The sequence below is a fragment of the Aspergillus pseudonomiae genome (genome assembly GCF_009193645.1).
Source record: "Aspergillus pseudonomiae strain CBS 119388 unplaced genomic scaffold BDV37scaffold_163, whole genome shotgun sequence".
Classification (NCBI taxonomy): Eukaryota; Fungi; Ascomycota; class Eurotiomycetes; order Eurotiales; family Aspergillaceae; genus Aspergillus; species Aspergillus pseudonomiae.
This window is the reverse complement of record NW_022476155.1, coordinates 1-26,309: the sequence shown is the minus strand read 5'-3', so window position 1 is coordinate 26,309 and position 26,309 is coordinate 1. Positions and strand designations below refer to the sequence as shown.

Sequence of the window (26,309 nt, the reverse complement as noted above, 5' to 3'; positions counted from 1 at the left end):
ATCGTCTACTAGCTACCATTATAAAAGGCTGTTCAGTGGCCGGTTTGTCTATATATAATAGGTAGGATAAACGGGTTAGCCAGGTGGCTAGGTTGCTATTCAAGCAGTGATAGAGTATGTATCTATAGATAGGCCGAACTAGTAGTAACAAATGTAGGTCCGAGATAATAATTTATACCGACCGGGAATACCCGAACCGGGTGCATGAATCCACAGCATTCTATATTCTAGTTCTTGAATACATTGACTGCAATTGTATATGGAGTAATATATTTTGGTTCAAGTTGTGTACCGCTCTTGATGGGGTCCATATGCAACGACAAGACTGTTATTATTACTACTATTTGTTTGAGTTACATACCAGCCTTGAAGCATCCTCTGCCCAGGGATTGTTCTGCTGTTCCTTGGGGGAGGGGGGGATTGCCAATTATGTGTAACCCTAAGAGAATTGTAATGATCTTTTGAAATCTATAGGAAATCTTAAGTTCAGAGACAAAACCAGTAAGTATACAATCAATTTCATCCTCCTATAACGGAAGTTTTAACTCTTAGCTGTTGAATGAAGTGACGTAGCACCAATGGTCTCATCATAAATGAATGATAAGAAAAGTCGAGGGGAAAAACATAAAGTAGCTGTCTACTCAAGGAAGGGGAAGATCTGTTACCTTTAACAGATCGGGCATCATACTAATAGGGGCTTATTAGGTAGCGTGTTGGATTGCATGAGCAATACGCAACTTTCTGCGAGCCTGCAGCTGTGTAATCCGGAGACCTTCGCGCCGAAGGATCCGTTTGGTGCAAGTCTGACAATCATCTCGAGTATTGACACCGTCGCCGGCAAAGCCATACATGGGGGTGAGTCCCTGGCGGTGCATAAACCACCGCACTGGGTGGGGAAAACCCCCAATGGAGTACCGCTGTCCGTCTGCCAGTCGAATCGAGAGTGCGATCTTGTCATCCATATTCGAAACTGAAAAGCGCACGGGTACGCAGTAGCGGCTACACCCTGGGCAAATCGAGCCTTCAGTCACACTCATGCCCAAGGGCCGGCTTCCAAGAACATACTCCTTTCGCGAGGTATCCAAGCGCCGGAGAGCACCAAGAAATGTTTGACCAGAAACACGACATCGGATTGAACCTGTACATTTATATGATGCTCCATCATTCTCAATATGTGGGGCAGATGTAAGTTCGAAAAACAAGCTTTGAGCAAGGAGACGTATGAGGCTTTGGCGGCCATGGTCCCCCACTCCCTGCTTGATAGTCTGCTGGATGAGGTCGTCCATTCGGTGAGCAGCATTCAAGAGGGGCTCAGTACCTGTAAGCAACACGTCGAGCCGGGTGGATGCGTCTCGCACTGAGCGATCGGCCTGATTCCAGAAGCGCAGCCAAGCGGCCGCGCCGTCCATGCTGTCCATGAAGCTGGATAACATCGGCCGAAGAAAGTGCTCGTGAGGGGCAGTGCCAGAGAGTGGGGTAGTAGTAGACCGTTCCAGGCGGTCGCGATCTCTTACGCCCGTTCCGATCGACAGGAGACAGCCTAGAGGTGGCCGCCAGGGCCACAGGTGTTGCAACTCGACCTGGAAAAGTTCTGCGGGCATGTTGTGCCTCAGGCCACCATCCCAGCAGTCACCGAGCGCCGCCAGGGCAAACGGCCGAAAGAGGCTGGATTATGTTAAGCCGAACTATTTAGTAAATGGTGGACAGCCTAGCCTTACCCGGGAACAGCCGATGTAGCGCGGGCACTTGATCCGGCTTGTTAGCTGAACAAATTGGACCATCAGGTGGTGATTCGTACTGACCATTGCCAAAGAAGCGGCTCCTCGTTCGGAGTATGCGCGATGAATTCACGATAGCCTGTAAGGAAGCTTATGATTAGTAAACTGGATTCTAGTAATAGTGGTGCAGATAAGAACCAGAGTAAATGGATTGTCAGATGGGTTGAGATATGCCGGGATCAAACGGAGGGTAAGGGAGGAATGGAGAAATGAAAACCCTATTTATTTGAGTGAGCTGAAACTGGGACTATTACCCGCAGTTTCCGGCCTGTGGACAGCGGGTTTGTAATTGGTCAATATCACTGGGCCATGCTGGGTGGTGGTGGTGACCGCGATTTTGGTGCTCGTTGGTACATCTGGCCCAAAAAGTCGCCTTGTGCAACTGTAGTGCGTTCGCAGAAGCGATTCAACCTGGTTTGTATCATACAACCCACGGTTGGTGACACCGCGTATGATCTGACGTGGCCATGAAAGAAATCGACAGCCATGCTGCTGGCTACTGAAGAAGCCAAATAGAAGACGTTGGAAAGCCTCAAAGCAATGAAGAACACTCTTTCGCATGGCAAAAATATCTAACACAATGTAGCCACCTGTGCGCGTCGATATAAGCAGTCACACTGGATCAGCCAAGCTCGAGAGATGGGGACAACGACAGTGCGGGAGGTCGGAAGCTTACGGCGGCGGCGCCCGCCTCCCGGGGGGGTAACATACCTGCACTGGTTCCAAATGCGACGTCGATTAGGTCGGGCAGTGGACAATGCGGGCCCAGTAAATTTTGAAGAATCAGCAGAATCTGAAGGGAAACGATCCCACGGATCCCGCCGCCGTCGACAGTGAGGGCTCTTACCGCCGCAGTCCGTGGCAAAAGGACTATTGAAGTCAGGCAGGGCTGTCGGCAGAGCGGGCAAGCCTCAAGAATATAGGTGGATTCTGCCCGCGGTGGAGGTTGACCATACCTTTCGACACACGCGTCGCAGAGGGCATGACCACAGGCGAGAGAATGCTGTGGGCTAGAGAGCAGACAACCTAGACATGTTTGATTACTGAAAAGGTTCTGGAAGAGTAAGCGATGTTGCTTCTGCTGGCCTTGATGAAGGCCTAGGGCCGACGTGCCCCGATTAATCATGTCAATATAACTATCGACGACCAGCGACTCCAGGGATTGCACTCGATGCACGGCAGCTTCGTCGCCAACCACTGACTTAAGCGCATCGAGGCACGGCTGCCGGTAGAGCTCTCGGAACAGATCAATTGGATGGAACTCTGCACCACGGGCGTTAGCATCGGCCTCTAGAGTGTACGAGCTGAGATACTGAGGTGATAATAGCGGCGCGGATCCAGCCTGCACTATCATTAGGGCATCATACCATGCATGTTTGGCGGAAAGGCATCCAAGATCAAGCTGGACGATATGATGATGTCTTGAGCCTCCACTGGCACCTTGTTTCCTTGGCGCAGAAAGTGGCCGATGTGAAACGTCCACTCCAGGAGACGAGGCGGAGGTCGGCCGGTCCTAATGAGATTGAATGTCCTGTCATGAGCCTGCGCGGTGTGTCGGATCGCTTTCTCCAGGAGCCCTGGTAGATGGGCAGCTGAAAAATGTAGCCCACACTCCCTCCGATCCCGCTCCATTACATCCAGCGCTTTGAACAGTTCTTCTTTCAGTGGCCGGTACCGGGCCTCATCCGAGAGCACGGAGGCTGGTGACACATGCAACATATGAATTCCAGCAAAAACTTCGGGTGCGTCGGGTGGCGGGGCGAGAACGCCAGCGAGGTGGGGATCCCCAAGGGACTCATCCCAGCTGATGACTTCTTTCGTCTCGACTACCACGAGAAGGCGTGGACGGAGTGCTGGCTGCGTCGCCTGTGGCCCGATAGCGATCCAGCGCCGTAGGAGGGCCTGCACCCCCGCCAACCCGCCGATATCTTCAGCAAAGATGCAAACTACATGGGATGCTGGTAGCAGAAATCTTGTCACCATGGTGTCGACTATCTGTGCGCCACTGCTAGATGCCCAGGCAATAGGAATCTTTTCAACGCCCGCCAGGCCACCGACGTCTGGTGGCTGCGGGGATTGGTTGGGGTCACCATCCGTAAAGAGAATCGGGCGTCCAGAGTATAGTGTGCGATGGTCCACGCGTAGCCTGAAGCCGAAGGCTGAGGTGCTGTTTGGTAGGTTGTCCGCAAACAGGGAACGCAACGCTCTGTCTTTCTTGCCCCGGCCCAGAAACGAGACCAAGGCTGGATGGCGCCGGTGTGGTGCGTCGGTCGAGTTTATCAACTGTGGTAGGCAGTTCGGATCATAGATCAGCGATGCCCCCACTTCCTCTGTAACGAATTGGAACCAAGACTGTTGGCGTTTGGAGCGCATTGAGCAAGATGCGCGACTGATCAAAGAGTTGTCGATATGGGACTTCTATGTGACAACCTACTAGTCAGTCCACGGGCAGAGACAACCTTATATAATAAGATCAAAAACAGTAGCTCACCTTGACGGCCGTACCGGTCGCAATGTCCCAGGCGCTTAGAGCGCTTTTTCACCATGGTCACTATCGCTATTCGGTTTGTTTCCTAGGATGAAGCCAGTTTCGCGCATCGGTATATACATTTTATGCCAGATGAACGCACCACAAAAAAATATAGGAGAAATGAGTACTTTCTATTCAGCAAATTTTGGGATGTCAGATGTTTTTGGTTACCCGTCGGGATGATCAGGGTTTTTAGCTCCGGCTGTCGGATCCGTGTCACATTTGAACGGGGTCCAAAAAGATCTCGGCGGTGCTCAAAGTTCTGCCACCGCCCCTAGCACCGCCTCTGAACCCCGTTGAAGTTCTCCCGTGTATAGGCCTAGCGGGGGCTAAACTTATATTTTTGAATCCCGTTCAATAGATATAGAATCTTGGCATATATAAATAAATTAAAAATTAAAAATTAATTCTGCTAAAAATATTTTAAAAGAATATATTACCTATTTCTACTTATTAAAATCTATAGAATTTTAAGTTAAGTAGAATTTAGTTCAAACAAGGTTTAAAAATATGTTGAACAGGGTTTAAAATTTCTAGGATTCTATTACCGCCTCTTGAACCCTGTTTAGGTTTTTCCGGATGCCGAGTTGAGCACCGCCAAGCTTTTTTTGAACCCTGCATGTGACCCGGTGGGATCCATACCGCAGACTGATACTGGAGCTTATGTCATCAGGCTCATCTTAACTTGTATCTTATGGAAACCTGGGTAAGTATACGCTGCATAAGTTAAAAGTATGATTCGTGATGGTCACTAAAATTAGAATTGGTAGTTCTCTATATATATCATAACATAACTAGTTACCTTCCTATAAGGACCAAAGAGCATATCATTACCAGCTACTCAATTACACGACACCTACTCCGGCAGCTCCTCGAGACGATATCACTCAGTACATGATAGATGACTCATGAGCTAGTGGAATCGAATAAATAGTGGATTGCTGTCGCCGTCCCAAAAATGACTATGTTGGTACTATCTAATTCGAATTCAAAGCATGAGAAAGGGACGGAAGCAAGTACTAGTTAGTTAAGGGTACCAACGCAACTGAAATAATATCCATATCCCCCCTTCTTGCATCCAGGGCACTTTACGTCATGTGGCCCTGAATGCAATGGTGCATCCAAAGATTACCACAGCGACGCACATGGCCCCTACACTGTACTGTCCTGCTGGTCCCTCATCCACAGTGGTACTCAGAGGCAAGCTGCTCTGAATAACCTTCTGAATTGCTGACTGAAGCCCGAGCACAAAAATAGTTGAGACAATAAAACAACCAAGACACCCTGCACTAGACACCACCATAACTGCCCACTTTATCCATTTGTAGCTGGACCATAGTCCCATCGTGAAGAATATTGTGGCGAACATGTTAAGAAGCACCAGGCAAAGCCCAATTAAAATTGCAGGCCGTGCACTTCCCAGAACCCTACCGGCCGCCAGATCTCCAAAATGCTGCAGACGTTCGAAAGTATCCCCAAGGATAGATTCCACTGGCGCTCGTAACGTAGTGGATATGTTTGCGGGAAGGGGGTGGCATTCTGTTCGGTTTGAAATGAACCCAATACACAGCTGCTGGGTGCCAATAGATATCGATTCGGGGACGCTATCGAGTCCAGGATGCATTCCAGGTATATGGGCAGCTGCTGTCGCGAGGGCTTCAATTCCTTCTGTTACCATTGTGGGTACTCCGACAGGCTTGGTCATTACCGTGGTCGGTACACTTTCAACAATACTCTTCATATTGTCATTTAGATCTTGTGCATTGGGCGGTAGAGGATCAGGCAGCTGGCGAGGTTTCATGGTAAGTGGCTGTGGAAAGGGATTTGTCCAGTTAACCTGCAAAGAAATATCAGTATAAGCGCAGAGATCATCTCAGTCCTGGCAAGTACAACGAACATGAATGGTTGCAATCCCTCGTTTCTTTACTATTGGACTACATAGGAAGGAAATAGACAAAATCACCACCACTAGCGATGCTAGGGAAAGAACGATGAAAACCAGTACTGCCATTCGCTTTTTCCAGATACCTCTCTCCTGCGAGCTGACTCGGGACAAGGCATCTTCCATTCCAGACTTATGATGGCGCGATATAAATGTAGTCTGGTTTTCTGGCCGACTATATGGCCCTGCGATTCGAACTCGAGTAACTGTTTCTGCAATCTTTGCTATGGTAGGCTCAGAATTCTGGGCATGCATTTTCAAAGACAAAACGCACCAAACACCTTCACAGATAGTACAGAAAGCTATACCGATGGAACAAGAGATCACACAAGAAAGTTTGTGAAAGGTAGCAGAAAGGAGATCAGCCTTGTTTTATATTAACCATAAAGGTAATCTTCTATAAATCTATAGGATAGAATCGTGCCTTTATATCGCTGACCCAGGGCTGGTACAAAAATGTCGAAGGGTGCCCTTATCTTTCTAGACCTCCGAGATTAGAAAGTGTGTCTTCTGTCTCGCTTTGTATTCTATATATCTGACATCCTAAGTATAACAAAATTGGTTAACTATAGAGATGTCAGATGGTCACGTAGGTTGAAATCCTTGATTAGATTGATTATGTTGCTTCCGTTGCTTAAATCTATCACCATGACTGTGGGAAAGAAATCGCTTAGGAAGAACAGCAGCGCGAGGCCTAATTAGGCAGCATTAGTAGAAGATATATATGATAGCTGAACGGAAAGAAAGGCAACGGGAGACTTTTGATTCATATAATCATTCTACGGTATATTTATCGGCTTATATACAACCTAGTAGTGAAATAGCTCATCGGTACCTTATTTCAATAACGCGAATGCTTCTTTAGGTTTATACCAGCCCAATACTCTGGTAGAGTGGTAATATTATAAACAATATATCTATTCCGTAGTACTATTTATTGTAGAAAGGTGCCTTAATCTCATAGATTTGGTGGTATATGCCCACTTAGCGGGCAGAAGAACATACTTTCCGGGCCACTTAGCGCTGACACAACAGTCCTACTTTCAATTTTCTCCACTAACTCCACTCGTACATGACTAGCCAAGGCTATCTTAGTGTATCACCTGTGGTAAGCTAAGCTAGTTATAGATTAGTGCCTACAGTCTTCTAATTTCCAGTTAAATATAATTAAAAGATATGCACTTTGGTTATTGCCTTTTACATACTTCAGTGTCTATACATAATACAGTCAAACTGGTTGTTAGAACCTTCTTTAAATCCCTAACCCAGTGAGAGAAACCATTATCAATATATATTTCTACCTATCCTGATAATAATTCTTGACATATACACATATTTCTGTTAATGACATCTACTGTGCCATGTACCGAAAGAAAAGGAGCATTCCAGGCCTTCGCAATGTCTCCCGGCGTCGGGAGACCATTTTCAGAAAGTGCAGCGAGCTCAGTCAATTTGGCGTTGATGTGTGGATAGTAATCTGCGCTGGAGCTCGGAGCTCCGTTTTCCGATCTTCAGAATCCGAATTATTCGGCTCTTTAGACCGCCAAATAGTAAGCTTGCATTTCCCCTCAGTCTTTTGACATAATTATTCGCACATACATTGACGATAATTTACTCAGATGCGTGCATCTCATCGCCCGACCTGGAAAGGACTCCGTGATTATGATAGGAGACTACGCGAACGCCGTCCCTTAAGGTTGATTGACCGGCTCGAAGTGGACGTTCCTGCTATTGCTGGTGACCAGAAATAGACTTTTGCAGAGCTATTATACCTTGCTGGTTTAAGCTATAGGCAGAGACTCTCTGGCCTGGATCTTTTGAAGTCTGACAGGGCCGGCTTATTTAAATGTCTTTAGTTGATAGCAACCTATTCTAGTATTATCTCGATATTTCGTTACTTTTAATAAAATAAAATATTTCGACACAAGCCCAGCTAAAAAGAATAGTTATAGATTATAACAAATAGCTGATAGAAGAAGGGCTGTGAATATTAATATAATCTGGATGTAGTTTGCCGCGCATATCAAAGACTACTCATACTATATAACTAGGGGATGAGATGGAAAACAATTAACCCTGATGATACAACCTAAGAATCAAACGGTGCGGTGTTTTATAGTTATAAATGAACCTAGCCCGAGTTCTCTGTACTTCTTGTTCGCATAGTGTATAGTTAAGTCAGATTAGGCCCAGTTATCACGACGGTAGATCTTAAATGAGTCGGCACTGCTGTTGGGTGAACAGGATATAATTCACCCTGTATAAGAATTGCATATCGATGACTCTGATGACCTTGGGAGTACTGGGCGAATAAGCGATCCACACGTGCCAGTGGCAAATAGAAGATGGTAGCAGGGTTGCCAATCTCATATAGAATGCCCTTATCACCAGATAGTGTTTTTAAAGGTGCCTCAAAGTCCTGTGGTTTCTGAATTGTCTTTTCACCAAGTAGGCCTAGCCCTGGTGCTGGCTGTTCATATTCTAAGGATATATTCAAGGAGCGGGTACTTGAAGGAGATTTAGTACTTGAATCTGAGGTGCAATCGAATGGGTTCAAATTCGTATATTGTGTCATCTCAATCATCGTGGTCAATGGCGCCGGTGACTGTCTTCTGCTGGATAGCGCTGTAGTAGTGTTGTAGACTGAAGCGCTGTACGCTGTGCCTGGCGGTGGACTATTAAGCGGTGATATGAGCAATAACGGCTGGTGAGTAGAGTTGCCCCTATTGTCTACGGGACTGACATGCCTAGAGAGATGTGCGGTTATTGGAAGTATCCTTCTCTGGCTCGAATCACACTCTTCTGATACAGAGTGTGACATTTGGCTCGGCTCCTCGGGTAGGCCGTCAGGTACTGTAGGGTCTGTGGTGCGCGAATTCCCCCTTATCGCCCCTGATAGTGGTGGTAGATGCCCCAAGAAAGCGTGGAAGATGTCCCGGGCTACCGCAAATGGCGTAAGTGTTTGGCCTACAGGACAGTCCACCTCTCTATCCACAGCATCTAAAGTCAAAAGCCGGCGGCTAGATAGAAAAGATGACTCAGAAGGCATCCCGCATCGACTGTGCATCTTCCAGCGACCTGTCTCTGGTTGAGTCATACACGGCATTTCTGAAATGGATTGGGTGTGTGGTTCTGAGGTCGCCGCGACGCCTCGATGTAGTAGACCACGGATTTGGGGAGAATCAAAGCCTAATGAGATGGCAAGGCGAGAGAACGTGGCCCAGCGTCGTTGCGATTCCTCCTGGGACCGGCAGATGCTTCTCTCTGCTCCTCGGTGGTCGAGCAACGGCATTGTCCCGATTAAGACGGGAAAATACTGCATTGTATACAACCAAAGGCGCCGATATGCCTGCAGAAAGCCTGAGCGGTTAGTATATCGGGACCGTCGCCGTGGGCGAAACTGATGCAAGAGAGATGTCCGGATGGTGTCTCTCGGGCCGTCCGGAATTAGCCTGCGCAAGGCCAAAGCACAAGGTAAGAGATACTTTGTATCTTCCATGAAGGTGTACATCGAGGGTATTATCCTTCGGATTGATAAAAGTCGACGTCCCAGTGATTTACGTCTCTCTTTGTCTGTCACCCGTGGCATTAGGGAACCGGATCTAAGTAACTGAGAAATGTACTCGTGGTCATTAGTGGACCACACCGGTGACCGACCTTGCAGCAGTTCCACCGAGTTGGGATCCAAGTCTCCTATGTTGCCGGCCCCCATGATATATGTCCATGTATCTAATATATGTCGAAGGTAGTGAGCAAGCTCCTAGCGTCACTTGGGATCAATGACCGTAGTAGTTGGTTGAAAGAATAGGAGACACACATCAGGAGATTTCATACGGAGCAGTCTATTCATATTCCCCACCGTAAATCCGGGCTGCAAACTGTGATGTTGGAGCACTTGAGCCAGTATGTCAAGCATTGGCCGGTGTTGCTTGCGGGAGTAGATACGCTCAATAACACTTCGCTCACTTGCACTTAAACGGGAGAGGCATTTTCGTATTGTCAATGCTATTTGCTCGGAGTGTGATTGAAGAAAACTGTTGTCTTCAGTCACGCCCACCTCTTCCAGGCATTCCTTTCGCATATTCAAGCCGAATGTAATCCAGAATTCTATATATTATAACATTGCTTGTGTCTCAACAATTGCTGCAGATCGCTGTGATTTTCTAAACCGTGATTCAAAAAGGACCCCGACTTCTTGCATGAGAAAAGCCCATATTTATAAGTGGTATGAGGGTAAATCCATAATTCATGGCGCCAACTGTGGAAGGAAAACTGAGTCACGGACACTGTATCAAAAACTATGTCAGCCACTGACGAGGTATGCTAGTTGTCATGTCTCAAGTTTAGCCTATGTAATTACCGAGCGTGTAATCAAGCACAAATCCATTCCAATAACACCATGATATCATATTGCACTATATCGGCTGAATAAGTGTCACAGTTGACGCTCTTACCCACAATACAGGATATTGTCCTTGCTTATCTTTCTCATAGTACACTGTGCTAGGATGTCGCCTTTTTGATAGGTCTTTCTTATTTTAACCTTGGCATTGCTTCTTCAATATAAAGAGTTATAATTGCGAACTGCACCTAACACTCTGGAAGTTTTCTGTTTAATCACGTCAAATAAGTGACACATATTATGTGAAGGCAGAGGCTATTGAGAACCTTGATAGGATGCTGCCGGATAACTCGGTTCAAGAAGAACAGACTCATCCATGGCATGGATATTGGAGCGTCGTGAATTATCACGATTAGCTCTATTCGGTAGGCTCCGTGGAGGCTCTCTTGCATTGTGGAGAGGAAGCCCCGCTTGTTCAGCTTGGCAGTGCATCCAGTGCTCACGAATTTGATCGAGAGCTACTTTGAAATCATCTAAGATAACTGTGTCACATAGGCATTTGAAGACAAAAGAGAGCTTGTGCAACGATTCGGGTTAGACACAATCTTGCAATTCCTGAGTACCAGTATACCACTTACCTTCCAAAATGGCTCAATCCCAACTGGAAGGGCAGTGGATATTACGCCAAAAATGGCGCAAACATCTATAATGATAAATCCCACAGAAAGACCCATCAGAATTAACATAATACCGAATCGTGGGCTGACTTGTATCAGGGTTCCTAGGCTCAATGCATAGCACTTATTGATCGCATGACATAGTGCATAGCTAGAGTATAGCCACCAAGGATCTCTGAAAGAAGTAGATTATTACAGATACCCAGGTTAAATATGGTGGAAATACATACCGGAAGAACGGCTCCAGAACCCTTGTCTTGAGGAAGAGAAGCTTTCCCTGATTGAAGAAGGCAAAATTTGCGTAGGTCTCGAGTACCCAATATGGTTGGGCTAGAAGCAAGGTACCCAGAAAGACTCGCGACCCCCAAGGTGGTAAAAACGGTTTAATCTTAATCCAAGCGATTAAGTTATGCAGGGTATAAGATATATTTAGGCCGATGGCAGTAATGGACAAATACCAGCCATAGACTGGTTTATGGAGGAAGATGAAGGTACCGTGGCCAGCAGCCAGCAGAAGCTATACGAAAAGTATCAGAGTCAAGGACAAATGCCTTTAGGTACGGACTTAGATTAATCCACTTACCTCAAGTATAATGAGCTTGTGTAACATCTTAGACTTCTTCATATTGGATGCGGTTAATACTACCATCACAACCAGTGCACCTACCAGGAGTCCTTGACCCCAGGCTTCCAGAACTAGGCCATCTAGATTTGTTGGTCTATCAGCTGCGGTATCAAATGATAGTGGGATCATTCTGGAAAGAGAGGGGATATATGATTGGTGATAACAAAAGAGGATCTCGTCAGATTTAGATGGCTTGTATAATAGAGATATACCCGGCTATATAGGTTCATGTGTTCTATTTATCCTTTAAGGGATATTCTACGGAAATACCCCTATGGGTATTCCCTGTGGACATTCCTCTGGTGGAAGAAAGAAATTCTTATCTGAAGAATTCGTGTTTGTCGGACTTACTACGGTAGCTTCTTGATGACTAAAGAAGGATTAGACCATATTCATTTTAAGCACGCTTGGTATTATTTCCATACTGGAAGTAGTTACAGTAGCTCTAGAATAGTACTTGTTTATGGTTTTCTAAAATGAGATATCTAGCGTATCCGCATAGTAGCAGAAAACTTAACACTGTTGGCAAGGAGAATGAAGAAAATGGGGGTATAGGACTTCCACCTTGACCAGCCAGTATAGAATATAGTGAATATTTATTTCGGTTACGAAAGGGGTCACTCGCTGAAGGGTATTATTGGCCGATTTACCTCTGGTCCTAGGCTTGGCAACAAACACTTGGCCTTTTATATCAAATTTTTCTTTCAATAGAGTACTATGATGGCCTATAGTTTACGGGTACACTTGTTATCTCTTTTGCACTGATAGCCAATGTCCACAATTTTAAAGAAGGAGACGGCGCTTAAACCACCGAAAAAGGAATAATATATAGCACAATCAACAGCGAGGCCTGAAGAGCGTTGATATATGGTAATATAATATATAGCGAAGATGACGTAATATGCACCACAGGGCTGCGACGGAATCGCTTTATTTCTCCCCCCTCTGTTCTTGGACAATCGGGAATTGTGTCGACCGTCGAATGATCAGCTTGTTTTCCGTGCTGTCTACAGGCTAGTTAGACAGCCTCCATGTCGATCCCAACTATATCAGATGAATCTGCCAAACTCTGAAGGGTCCTGACAAATTTAGGCCACGTGTTGGTGAGTACAAGATACTTGATACTATCTTGCGCATGATCGAATATTGTTGTGCTGAATGTCTCCGGAATATCCCCCATATAGGAATTGTTGGTTATCTGGCTCACCTGTTCAGGACCTTCTAATGAGGGGGATAAGCGTGCCTTGGAGGAGTTATCAGGTGCCTTGAATGGTGTAGCAGGATCAACATCACGCATGTCTCCGTACAGAGCACGGGTGGGTCCCTCAAAAACGGCTTCGAGTCTTTTAAGGTCCCTGGAAGAGATATTCACAGGAAACTCAGCATGGTAAACACTGATGAAATCGATGTATATACGTAGGGCGCTGTTAAAATGTACACGAATCGACCCCGTGAAGCAGTCACCCCCAGGAGTAGTGCTATTCCGAACGGTCTGCTGTAGCGAACTTTTCCAATGAGACACGCTGACCAGAAACGCAATATTCTCACCAGAGAAGTCATGAACGGCTGCGAATGTCTGAAGAGGAGCAGGGTTTTGTTCAAGTATATAATCAAGACTGTTCAGGTTCAAGGTATTGTTTCGAGCGACGCTGCTCATCTCAACAGAGTTACTATCTGTCTCCATATCAGATGTGACCGTATTGGCTATGGTGGAGGTAGGGCTGAGACTATTAAATCGTGAGATAGCCATTTTGTGCTGCAGTTTCTTTTGTGTGATGACGCTGGACATCCTTTCGGCGGAAGCCCCACGACGCCTCACCTCCCAGCAGGGAATAATGATGGTGAAGATCTCTGTTACCAGAATAGAAAGACAGATCCTATACTCAAATCAGGGGGGTGGCCATGAATGATTTTGGTTGGAAGAGCCTACCACTGTGGTGGCAACCAGTACTGATTGACCGACTCCATCGCGGGCACATAAAGAGCGACGAGCCACATGGGGGTGGCGTGAAGGCTATTTTACATTAGGGACGGTGCTTGATACTTAACCTAACACTTACTTCGCGATAGCGCAACCAAGTGTCTGGACTCGCCAGCCTTGGGTATCGTAGGTCCGGCGAGATTTCCAGAGAACTATTGGGGCAAAAATCCAAGACCAGAAGGTTTGCCAGACTATGCTAGGCCACCTACATATCTGTTAGATAACCACTTCCTTTTGACGAGGGCTGGACATGAAATCCATTTCTTACCACTCCCACCCTCGACCCATCTCTGACTTCTGTTCCATTTTGGTGCCATGGACCTCGGTGCCAGGAATGCCCCAGGAGCTATGCCACTTGCGAGATATCACCCACATTAGAACCGTAAGAGTCAGCTGGCCGGTCAGTTAGCTGAGATACGTCGGTGAAAGAATTGAGCGAAAGCCGCTATCGCACCTGGCACAGGAGGGAAATACATATGATAATAAAGAGCTTAGGAGTATACCCAAGACGGTGGAACTGACAAAGCACGTTTGCCTTGGGCCTTAAGCTAGGGGCAGGGCGGATACAGCGGCTATCGTAGTGGATATATTTTCTCTGAAACTTAGCGACATAGAGAAACTGGCTGTTGGATAAATGGAAAATGGCAATGCCGCATGGTAGATAGGTGCCCATGATCCAATACTCGGCATCTCCAGGCATCAAGGCGCCAATCATAGTTCCAAACTGAACAGACAACCAGTAAATATGGAGAATAACGATGGCAGAGAGCGATAGAGCTAGACCTCGAACTCGGAGTGCAGGTGTGTTTCGATGGGCGATTAGATAGGCTATACCTACCGCGATAACAGTGGTCCAGGTACAACCCCAGCAAACCCACCATATACTCACCGGCGTGTATGACACCCGCGGTTTAGAGTCAGGATTGACTCCAAGTTCTGATCCCATGATGTGTGATGTTTCTCGTGTTGCGGTTCTGGTCAGACATAAGCAGTTGGCCTAATTCAGACGTGGTCGAGGAATAGTAACAAGCTCGCCTAGGGCTTATCAGCACTGGGACTGTGCAAGGTACAGTATTTATTATAGTACTGCGCAAACTTAGTTTACCCAGTGAACTAGCGTGGTTCTGCTTTTCACGGGGTTCAGTCTATGAATGTATTCTAATCGACATATATTCATAACTATTGAGGTACTTTAGTTTGTAAGTGATATTAAGAACATTGGGGCAAATAGTCCTGTTATGTTTTCTCTCCCTGTTCGACCAAGCATGACGCCTTTCGATCAACTTGATTAGTATACACGATATTATTGGCTACCTTATTAAGAATGCTCATACATATCTTTTAACAGCTGTACTTCCAGAGTAACGAAATATCTAATCATCTTCGTCAAAGGGAGATGACCCTAATCAACACATTCGTAGATTTAGGATGCCTCAGTTTATCACCGGTGATACACTATCCTAAAAAGGTTTTAGTGTGTCCTATAAGTGCCCCAATAAGCAGAAGGGATTACGCCCCACATAAAAAGTCTTTGCTTAGGCTACACACTACTGAAACTTCTCCACTCTTGGTAGACTCTGTATTAATTGGTAAAGTAATAGTTCCAATATATACCTCCAGTGAAGTACCAGACAATATAGGACGATATAAATTTCAACACAAGATCAATTTAGTACTTGCCATTAACTTTATTTATTTAAATTAAAGAGAGTGCTTTCTCTGGCAAGGAAATCATTTCTACATAGTTATGGAAACTAAATTGGAGCAACCCGCGGCAGCCACAGAGGAAACATCGCGTCCTATGCAGCCATCTACACCAGTGAGAATCACTAAGGTGCCAGACAGCGCAGATTCCGTCTCGTCAATTATTCCGGGAGAATTGTCGCCGACCGAATTTGCACACATCAACGGCAAACGCAAGCAGAGGGGCTCAGTGACCAACAATGAGTATAAAGTGCCTTTGCAAAAGAAAGCAAAGTTGAAAGAGGAAACCACCTCTTCATACGTTTGTGGCACTGCCGCGGTACCCTTACAGAGTGTTTTTAGCCTGGACGCACGAGCTCCAGGTCCTCGCTTGCTGCCAAGCCCAATTCCACACTATAGACAGCGACAGCGGGTGGGTTCGATACAATACGCCCCACCACAGCCATATTCCCCCATACGGCTTGCACCATTTCGATTCTCCCATCACTCTGACCAAAGCAACGAAGAAGTGTACAACGAGCTTGCTCATTGGTACCAACAGTAAGTCTATATGCAACCCCACGTGAGATATTTGCTAGTCACTAATCAGATTGCCCAGATTCCGAGTGCAGATGTGGTCACCAGTAGCTTCGGTGATGGGAATACGCTGGGAGCAAGCAGAAGAGATTGGATGGTACATGGGTTGGAACGAGATTATGCGGCGCTCTAGCAGATCATCACTAGCCTATTAGTATGACTAAAACTCATACGTCGTGGTTATAATATATCATCATACTCCATAGGAAAATCATACTTCCATTTTTGCTTTCAGAGATAGCCCCCCCCCCCCCCCCCCCCGGGACCACAGTATAATGTACAATCCTCCAGATATGCTTCAAACACTGGTCTAGAGAGCTGTACATGGCTTCTGAATATATATCGTATACAAGGCGATATGAACGCTGATGATATAACACCTGACTATATAATGGTCCTTGTGTTATATGAACATGATACAAGGCTATAACTTCCAGCTGTACTATTATCCCCGTCAAAACAGGTCATCTGCAGTTCCGCCGGTGGGTGGTCGGAACCGCCACTGATATTGGCTAATAGGTCTGAATCACCTGGGTGCCACAAGGGGAATTGATATCGGAAGCGGAAAAATGGTTACACCGATCAAAGGAGGAACCTCCGATCATGTGGCCACGTCGGCCAAATATTTGATAGTTAAGCACTCAAGCACTCATACTCTGGGCTACATTTAGTAGAATAATACAGTTTTTCAAGGTTCCACTACCTATTTGAGTCTCGTGCAATTAGGCCAATCGACTCCCTCTGTCTATTCCCCTAAGCAGACCTTCGAGTACGGACTCTTCCCCGAGAATCCACTCCAATCCTCTCTAGTAAGTAGGGATACTTCATTCTCTATTGTTCAACAAGTCATAATTCTGCCATTATCTTCGAACTGCTTCTGTTGAGGCAATCATGAGTTGGCTAAAACAGCATCCCCTGTCTTCTCTGGGCACTGCTTCGCAAGCCGGATCGGATAGCGATGAAACCAATAAATCCAGAGACTGCTCAGACACCGAGTCCACATACAGCAACGAATACGCGTCTAATAGTGGATATGGCACGGATAATACTCTTGCCGTTACTCGGGTGTTGGAACAGCATAGTATCCCTTGCTGTCTGGTTGGTATATCTGCCCTCGTTTTCTACGGCGCTGGCAGAGTTCGTGATGTAAGTCGCTCAGGAGCTGTATCTCCTTCTACCTTTTTATACAAAGACTAATAGTATCTGTCTCGTGTCGCAGGACTGGGAGATTTGTGTTCCAACAGAGCTCGTGGGCCAGGCAGCAGAGCTACTACAATCAGAACCATACGCAACGCAGTATCGCCTAGTTAAACCGTGGCCCTATTACAGTCCCTGCTCTCTTATCCACACATACCACCGGTTCAAAACCAGAGGAATTAATCATTACTTCTTCCTTGTTCCTTCAATTGATATGCATATTGACTGTAACCCTTCCAACTTCACGCGCAGTCCTAGAGGGTTGCCGTATCCCAGGCTAGATATCTTTATTCAAAGCTGTTTAGACACCTGTGATATGCTCCAGCTTTGCGATGTTATAGACGGTACCAATATTTCAGAGGAATGGGGCGAGAATAACCTTAACCTTGAGGGTACTAATGATGTAGAATGGGCCAAGGAAAAGAATAAAAGGGGACAGGAGTTTGGCGGAAAGTGGGCTCATTCTCTGTTTGCCTGGGAAGGACAGAGAAACAAACGTGAGATGTGGCTGTCATTGGTGCGCACCAAAGAAGACAGGTTGGACTGGACAAAACCAAAGGATGTCTTTATAACTCAATATCGTGTTATAGGCGCGCCGGATCCCTGGACGGAGCTATCTGACATGTCTTAATGGTCTCTAGCGGGGTATTCAGTCTGTTTATCAATAGCTCTATCTGAATTTGAGGGAAGTTGAAGGGTTTTCGTGGAATGTCCCGGGAGTGTATATTAGAAGGTTGCCACCGGAACCTCAATTTCTAACTCTATGAAATAACAATACCTAGTGCTGTTTGCTCGGCGTACATACCCTGCATTTTTGTTACTCAGGCTCTCTTGAATCAAGGTTACGACATGCAGCAGGTGTCAAATATTCGAGTTGTAAGCATTCATCCGTACCTAATATAAGATAGAGGCTATATAACGTTACAAAGAAAGCATCTTCTTTACTGCTTCACGCCTTGTTTCGCTCTCTTCGCCTGAGCCATACACTTGATAGAAAGTTTCCCGCATATTCTTATCTAAGAATTGACTCCACTTTGCGATTTCATGACCATATCTAGTCAAGAGGAAAACTAGATCGAGAAAGTCCGAGTGCTTTCTTCTTGCGAACCACGCAGTAAGCTTTGTCTCGACTTGCCATGTAATATGGATAACGTTCACCCGTCTCCCTTGTGGTGTTTGAAATGATGGAGGAATTGATTCACAAGATTCCGACTCGCTGAGGTCGGGGGTTCCTATCGCACCTATTAAGACATCAGTAAGTGTACCCTTGAAGCCATGGCTGACTGATGTCAGAAAACAAGTGAAAGTTACTAAGCAGACCTGCTTACCAGAAATAATAATATCTACACCAACAACTTGTCCCCGTTCATCAATATTAATGAACATCCTCTCTTGAATCCCACCAGCAGTCTCATAAAATGCCAATATTGCCCTAGTATGTATTCAGCATAGCCAATAGAGAGGCTTCGTGGTTATAGGACATACCAACTGTATTGGGCCAAAATAGTTCTAACCTCGACCACAGAGGGGACCAAGATAAGGAAGTCGAGGTCGTGGGTCTCTCGACGTGATCCTCGAAGCCTAAGTGCCCATCCACCAAACCACGCTGTTTTCATGCCACTAAAGGCTTGTTCGAGATACGATGCCGCCTTGGCTAGTTGATCTGGTCTAGCCCTTGCAGCATTTCTTTCAAGCTCTTTAAGCTCATTAGGCGAGGTTTTGCCAAAGTACTTGGCTCCGCTAGATTGATCGGTGCGTTCCGCTTGAGACATTGGAAGGATATTTAGTTCTTGAGCAGTGAATGTAGTAGAGGGAAGTAGTTCTATGTAGGAAATAGTAATGATTTATTTTTCAAGGGACTTGCTAGGTATTTATGCTAATCAAGTTGTTTTCCCTATAGTGGCAGCGCAGGACCTCCACACACAGCGCCTAGAGCGATGATTCACTTAACCACTATGCTAGGAGCACGCTGGAACCCCCAGATCAGAGGCTAGAGTTGGCTAGTTCATATAAGGATGGGCAATGGCCTGACCTACCCTAATCCATACTAATTATAGACAAGGCAGGAGTATTGATAAAGAAGGATTGTGGGCATGGTCAAGCTACTCTTTGGAATATACAAGGGATGATCTTTTCTTAATTGAACGAAATATTCACCCGACCACTTGAAAGTAGATATTAGAGTCTTGACAAAAGCATATTAATCTACCAGCAAATGCACATAAGATAGTCAAATATCGACCTAAATCTAAACCGAGATTTGGCGACATTTCGAGTAACTTTCAGCGCAAATTCGACAAAAAAAAAATTCACCACCTTGTCCAAACTAGCCGCTGTTATCTTATAGCATACACACGGGACGTAACATCAAGCTATCATCTTGATAACCCTAGTCATTCTCTACGCAAAGCTAAAATTAATACGGCGATTAACGGAAAGAGCGAGACACAAGGCTCTAGGTATACGCAACCTTGATCAAGACATAGCATATTGACTTATTTTCGGACCCGCTAGGGACTAGAAAACCTGTACGTGGAAAAATTTACGAAATACACTTTTGCATCGTCGCCGCCCATCTTGTGCTGAAAACCTCGCTTACAACTCAGTTGCGCTGAAAAGACCTATTTCCATATGGCTAAACGTCAACTTATATATTTCTAGAGCTGGATTAACATCTAAGCAAATAGCTTTTGATAAAATAACATATTTTTAAGCTTTTTTATTTCTCTGGTAAATACAAAAGGCAAGTATACAAGTTAATACCAATCCTAAGAGAAAAGTGCTCGTACTAGGTAGTTTAGTATCAAAGATAACAATATATCCACTCTTATATCTTTTCTTCCACAGTCAATATTATCAATATCTAATAAAAGTTAATAGGCCTCCGTATATTAGGACGTCCAGCACTTATAAATAATATCTCTATATTTTAAATCTTCTACTCGGAGAAAAATCCCGCGACCGTAGTTTCCCGCAATTATTTCCGAGTCTTTGTCACCGATTTTTTTGTACGGGCGTGAGCTAACCAAAATCTCGAATATAAAATATCCGAGATTAGAGTGGCTAACGGTTAAGATTACGGTTAATTACTGATCTTAAAATAATGGTATTTAGGGCCCTGGAATTATAGAATATATTGTTTTTAAATTGAAAAATAATCAATTATATAAAGCCCTAATATATAGCTTAGGGCTAACCCTAAATTACCCTAACTATATAAGGTAATTACAAAATTACTGAATCCAGAGCTTTTTTTCTTGTATTTTTAACCGTTAGGTATTATAAAGTAAGCTAACTGTATTAGGAAATATAGGGCTTTGGTCTCTTTACCCTAAGCCCTAATTACAATATATATTAATAAAATATATATATATATATTACCATTGGCCTATAATACTTTAACCTAGTTGTGTATTTTTTAACCATTACAATTAACCTAACCTAGCCATTAGCCAGTCTAGTATAAATAGTATTTCGTATCAAGGTATTTTTTATTTCATTATTTAGATAAGAAACCTTCTTTCGAATATAATTACGAAGGTATCTATTCTATATATATAAAAACCAAATACCAGTCTCCGTAATATCGAGATATTCAAGAATATTTTTATATTTAAAAAGGTATTAGTAAATAGATTTCTCCCTTTCTATATATACTAAAAAGAATAAATTTTCTTCTTTTATAAATATAACAGTACTTTCGCTGCATCTACTTAAATCATATCAAAGCAGACTTTTTAAAACTTCAGCATTATTAAGAAGTCGCGACAAATAATACCGGAGGAACCAAACGCGACCATGGGTCGTCGAACACCCTTGGGATAGAGAATTAGTATTGGGTAGTTCATTATGTAGTTCTGATACTAGGTCTTTGAGAAGGTAACCCTTAAATTAGTTGTCCAATCATAGGTTAAGTATCCTATAATAGTTTGGTATAGTGGGTACCGTAGACTCGCATAGAGCAGTTTCTAAACTAATTATTAGCTCTATTATCTAATAATAGTATATAAATAATATTACGCGCGTCGCAATGTCTAGTATTCCAGAATAGATTAGGAATAAACTTAATTATTGTCTAGGATATTATATTTATTAAATCTTTAGTAGATATAATTGGAAATTTGATTAGAAAGTGTAAATAATAGGATTCGCTAGAAGTATTTATATAACAAGATTTATATTTTTTTTTTATTAAATTAGGTATATTACGAAAAACAGCTAGTAATTAATTATTATATTTATTATTAATATATATATTACTTATAGAGACTGTTCGGCTTTCTATGAAGTAAATTTTACTCTTATATTGCTGTCAAGTATAGTTGGATACCAGTTTATTATATTTCTTTTTTTTTTGAAATTATAAGTTATACGTTAGGAGGACCCTAATAAACGAAATAATAGAATTTGTAAAGTTTATATTTATAGCAATTACTAATTATTTTAAAAGATTTAAATATATTAGTAAAGTATTTAAAAGCTATATATATTACCTTACTATATTCTTATATTTCTTATTCTAATTATTTTAACTTTAAAAAGATTTCTCGAGCTTTACTCGCTTACTTAAACCAAGATTTACTAATCTAGAAGAATATCAATCCTCAGTAAATTGGTAAAAAATATATATATTTACAAGCGCTTTGTAATCGCTATTACTTTTATAATAGTAATATTAACTATCTTTTAGCTACTTCTTATAATAATATTTTTTTTCTAGAAATAGTATCGCGAACAATTACGTAATACTTGGTATATAAGAATATAGTGCGAGAGCTAAAAGAACAATTTGAAATAGTGAATAGACTGGCTAATGGCTAGGTTAGGTTAATTGTAATAGTTAAAAAATACACAACTAGGTTAAAGTATTATAGGCCAATGGTAATATATATATATATATTTTATTAATATATATTGTAATTAGGGCTTAGGGTAAAGAGACCAAAGCCCTATATTTTCTAATACAGTTAGCTTACTTTACAATACCTAACGGTTAAAAAATACAAGAAAAAAAGCTCTGGATTTAGTAATTTCGTAATTACCTTGTATAGTTAGGGTAATTTAGGGTTAACCCTAAGCTATATATTAGGGCTTTATATAATTGATTATTTTTCAATTTAAAAACAATATATTCTATAATTCCAGGGCCCTAAATACCATTATTTTAAGATCAGTAATTAACCGTAATCTTAACCGTTAGCCACTCTAATAGTGAAAATATCTCTATTACCACTTATAGATATCTTAACTATGTAAGGAATAGATATATAGATAGTAAAGTAAATAGAATAAAATATAATAATTAAACGAATAAAGAGTAATAAAATAAATATAGATCTTTAGAAATAGATAAAAATATATTTTACGAATTTAAATAAGTTTAATAAAGCAAAACTAAGATTAATAAAGATTGATAATTATAGTAGACTATATATAAATATAAAAATATCTGTAACATTAGTTGGAAGGTAAGAAAATAAATAATAAATATTCTGTATAATATGTAGATAAGATAGACTCAGCGATCTATATCTTTTATAAAGTCCGGTTTTTAAGAATTGGCTTAGCGAGATAGACAAAATATTTGAAATCTACAGTAATTAAATAGCTCGTTGGTAAAGATATTAGGTATTTTTTTATAAAATTCTATTAGGTTATATAAATAGTTATTTGCTCTTAGTAAGTCTTAATTTAAAGATATAATTGCATTTTAACTATTATTAATATAGGCGTAGTTATAACGTTTTAAAATATAACTAATATTAGATATCCTTTAACGAATTAATGATATAAGTAAACCATTCTTATAAAAAAAAATCTACTAGAGAGAATCTCTTCTTCCTAGAACCCCATTTCATAGTCCACCAATCTATTATCTTTAATTCAATCACTAAGAAAGATCAACTTATTAACTAATATTTCTATTTAAAAAATATATAAATAGCCTAATAGAAAAGAAATATTAATCTCTAAAGAAGCTTCGGTTATATCCTTCTATCTCTGGTAGATAATAAGAAAATAGATATTTAATTTATTCTAAAGTAAAAGCTATCTAAAATAAAACACTAGATTATTAATAAAAACACCTAATTAAAAACTAATAATTAATAATTAAACAAACTAATATATATACATAAATACTAAAATGGGAAATAAACTATAGTCTTTTATATCATCTATAACCCAGTTAAGGTATATTAATATAAGCTCAATTATACTAACTTAATCAATATAATACAAATCAACAGTTTCCTTTATATATTATTAAAGTAATTCTAGCGCTTAGTCCAAAAACTCTATAAGTATTTTATATATCTATTTTTACTTTTACACTAAATCTATACAGTTCGTATATTTAAAATCTTCAATTCCCGTTAGTTAAAGGTGTATATCTAGAAAAAAAGAAACTCAAAAAGTATAATAATCGTTGAAGAACACGTTCGATAAATATTTAGAATAATCACTATTATACAATAGTTTAATAGTTAAATAAACATTAACTAATACTAGTAATAAAAACTTTATATTATATAATATACCTTCTATATCTCTATAATTTTCTAAATCTATATTTACTAATATCTCTGGGAAGCTGTTAATAGCTATAATATTTTATAAATTTCGTAGGCTAAGATAATATTAATTAGTACACATAGTTAAAATTTTAAATCCTCGTAAAGGAAAAGATAAATAATAAATCTACTTTTTAAGGATTTCGATTTGGGCAGGCGCTGCCTTTTTCGGCCGCAGATGACGCTAAAAACGGCTGTCCTGGCCCATCCGCTGATTCAGCCGCCGTGCGCATAACCACTCCAGTTTAGCCACGCACCAGGTTTCTGGCACGTGATTGGTACCGCCCTAACACAGGACCGCTGAAGCTGTTCACTGAACGAAGCTGCAGCGAGACTCTTTGCCGCCTTTCGGGGCCAGGCTCTGAGGAAGAGAACCAAAATTGGTGCCCCCCTCCCTGAGTGAGGCACACACCCTATGGTCACCCTTTTCCATAAAGGACGAGCTTCTGCCCGTCCGTTCGTTTCTTTCGTCTCATCCCTCAGCCATTTCTCTATCACATTCTCCATCGTTGACAGGCACCTCGTCCTGTTTCTATTTCCTCCTTTTGCCAGACTGTCTGTCGGTTCCTCTTCCCTGAGTCATGGCTCACCATCCCCGTACCTACGCTGGCCGTAGCAGTGACGACGACGAAACCGCTAGCAGTGCGTCTTTCCGTCTAGACTCGGACGACGCGGCCGGTGTGGATTTGCAGACGGATGCCACAGATGTCACAGACTCCGATGTGCCTCCTCCAACTCGCTGTAGAGGCAAAGGTCGACCCCGTCAGAACCGCTCTATACAGAGACCTTCGTGGGGAAAGTCTCACAAGAGTGAGAAAGGGTCTCCTTCTCTAAGCCGCCTAGCGACGGACTCAGACTGCAGTTCTAGTGGCGATGATGTCAATGTCGACGTCCGCCATTCTCGAAGTCCTGAGCAACGATGTTCCCAGAAGAAAATTCGAAAGCCTGCTACTCTGTCAGGAGCCCCAACACGAAACAACGATTCGAACACCAGCTCCAGTGACGATGACTGCAGTGGCAGTGGCTTTGACAGTGACTCTGACACGGACCCCGACATTGACTCGGATGGCGAGTTATCATCAGACAGTGATGATGATGGTTACGCGGACGGCACCAGAAGAAACATTACGCGGATGGACGAGAGATGGGAACGGTAGGCCTAAAACCCCGACGGTCGCAGTGAGGCTTTTGGAACGAACTAATAAACGATCAGGTATTGCCGAAAGAGGAATAAGAGATACAGGGCGCTACCAGATTCCTTGTGGGCGAATCCTGCTTCGGCTCTTCGCGAAGCAAGGAAAAAGGAGTTGACTCTGTTCCTTCGTTGGTGCCTACGTTTGCGGCGAGGGAAGAATGGCCGGAAGCTAAAGGGTATCAAGAAATTCAAGTCTTTGGATACCGATTGGAAGTCATTCCTCCGTCACTATGAAAAGGTTACCGGGGAACCCATGGACAATGCGCTCGGAAGGCGAATGAGAAAGGTTGGGATCAATCCCAGCCCCGATTCTGGACGAGTTGCTAACCTGTTTCTGCCCCAGAGTATTCGCAGGATTGCAAGGGAGCATGAATTAGATACGGATGAAAAAGAAAAGACCCCGATGTTTATTGAAGACGTGGTGCCACTGCAGGAGACAACACTACGTACAATGGAGAAACGGTTCGATCTTGGTCTTCAGCGCATGCAACAATGTCTCTACCCTTTAATGGCATGCTTTACGGTAAATCGGATCAATGCTATGCGTCGTCTTCAGTACCAGCATCTCCAGTGTTCGATCCAACGGGATCCTCATGGGGGACCGCCCCGAATCCTCCTGGAGATCAAGTATAAATTTGCGAAGAAATACATGGGTGTGACGCAAGCGTATGTAGCTTCCTGCTTCTTTCCGCAGCTCTCCCCGTTAGAAATCCCTTTGTTGACTGGCCCATAAGTAACACCTTCCCCCTCCCCGAAGTCATTTATGATCCGTCGTTGATGCTGAGCCCTCATACGTTCCTTCTCGGAATTCTCTTTCATGATGATGCATTTCGAGTTCCGGGAATAAAGTCCATGGAGGACCTGCGACGCTTGTGGGTGGAGGATGGCCGCCAGCAGATGGAGGTCCCATTGAAACGGGACAAGGCTAAACATTATGTATTCTGCAAGGTCAAAAGCGTCCGCGGCAAGATTCAGATACATCGCGATCAGCCTATCTCCCAAAGTACCCTATCTCGACAGCTCAAGACCTTTGGGGAGATCGCCGGCTTTAAGTGGTCATTGTTCACGCATCGGTTCCGGTACGGTGGCGGCACCATTCTAAATGAAAGCGGTAAGTTATGGAATATGCCATCTTGTCCGTCCTTCCGTCCTGCATTACTGATTCAGAGCGGTTGGGACTGCTAGGTCTT

The 26,309-nt window shown here is 43.2% G+C and overlaps 8 protein-coding genes across 8 annotated transcripts; 3 read left to right on the top strand and 5 right to left on the bottom strand.

The window, feature by feature from the left end:
• Positions 1-30: 30 nt before the first annotated feature.
• On the bottom strand, positions 31-4,568 carry BDV37DRAFT_265832 (patatin-like phospholipase family protein). Its single transcript, XM_032083841.1, has 7 exons — positions 4,270-4,568; positions 3,146-4,196; positions 2,490-3,041; positions 2,033-2,368; positions 1,803-1,857; positions 1,719-1,745; positions 31-1,665 (listed from the first exon to the last, which is right to left on the bottom strand). Exons 2-7 carry the CDS (start codon positions 4,149-4,151, stop codon positions 702-704), a joined length of 2,940 nt encoding a protein of 979 aa, XP_031934673.1. The 5' UTR covers positions 4,152-4,196; positions 4,270-4,568; the 3' UTR covers positions 31-701.
• A 3,043-nt stretch (positions 4,569-7,611) lies between these two features.
• Positions 7,612-8,001, top strand: BDV37DRAFT_276997 (uncharacterized protein; the record flags this gene model as incomplete). Its single annotated transcript, XM_032085673.1, has 2 exons — positions 7,612-7,800; positions 7,870-8,001. The coding sequence occupies 2 exons, from the start codon at positions 7,612-7,614 to the stop codon at positions 7,999-8,001; spliced, it is 321 nt and encodes a 106-aa protein (XP_031934672.1).
• Positions 8,002-8,423: 422 nt separating this feature from the next.
• BDV37DRAFT_276996 (uncharacterized protein) lies at positions 8,424-10,331 on the bottom strand (the record flags this gene model as incomplete). Its single annotated transcript, XM_032085672.1, has 5 exons — positions 8,424-8,710; positions 8,759-9,103; positions 9,311-9,702; positions 9,736-10,010; positions 10,068-10,331. The coding sequence occupies 5 exons, from the start codon at positions 10,329-10,331 to the stop codon at positions 8,424-8,426; spliced, it is 1,563 nt and encodes a 520-aa protein (XP_031934671.1).
• Positions 10,332-10,821: 490 nt separating this feature from the next.
• On the bottom strand, positions 10,822-12,023 carry BDV37DRAFT_276995 (uncharacterized protein; the record flags this gene model as incomplete). Its single annotated transcript, XM_032085671.1, has 5 exons — positions 10,822-10,859; positions 11,003-11,168; positions 11,231-11,444; positions 11,500-11,786; positions 11,853-12,023. 5 exons carry the CDS (start codon positions 12,021-12,023, stop codon positions 10,822-10,824), a joined length of 876 nt encoding a protein of 291 aa, XP_031934670.1.
• An 889-nt stretch (positions 12,024-12,912) lies between these two features.
• On the bottom strand, positions 12,913-14,821 carry BDV37DRAFT_289495 (uncharacterized protein; the record flags this gene model as incomplete). The annotated part of the gene is made up of 5 exons (XM_032088483.1): positions 12,913-13,771; positions 13,825-13,908; positions 13,955-14,080; positions 14,144-14,268; positions 14,330-14,821. 5 exons carry the CDS (start codon positions 14,819-14,821, stop codon positions 12,913-12,915), a joined length of 1,686 nt encoding a protein of 561 aa, XP_031934669.1.
• A 1,970-nt stretch (positions 14,822-16,791) lies between these two features.
• Positions 16,792-18,194, top strand: BDV37DRAFT_265830 (uncharacterized protein). The gene is made up of 2 exons (XM_032083840.1): positions 16,792-17,301; positions 17,375-18,194. The coding sequence occupies exons 1-2, from the start codon at positions 17,047-17,049 to the stop codon at positions 17,981-17,983; spliced, it is 864 nt and encodes a 287-aa protein (XP_031934668.1). The 5' UTR covers positions 16,792-17,046; the 3' UTR covers positions 17,984-18,194.
• Positions 18,195-18,273: 79 nt separating this feature from the next.
• BDV37DRAFT_276992 (uncharacterized protein) lies at positions 18,274-19,124 on the bottom strand (the record flags this gene model as incomplete). The annotated part of the gene is made up of 3 exons (XM_032085670.1): positions 18,274-18,593; positions 18,681-18,784; positions 18,838-19,124. The coding sequence occupies 3 exons, from the start codon at positions 19,122-19,124 to the stop codon at positions 18,274-18,276; spliced, it is 711 nt and encodes a 236-aa protein (XP_031934667.1).
• A 5,381-nt stretch (positions 19,125-24,505) lies between these two features.
• On the top strand, positions 24,506-26,230 carry BDV37DRAFT_289491 (uncharacterized protein; the record flags this gene model as incomplete). The annotated part of the gene is made up of 4 exons (XM_032088482.1): positions 24,506-25,077; positions 25,138-25,405; positions 25,463-25,785; positions 25,854-26,230. Coding segments are annotated over 4 exons (1,540 nt in total), but the record flags the coding sequence as incomplete, so codon positions are not given.
• Between the last annotated feature and the right edge of the window lie 79 nt (positions 26,231-26,309).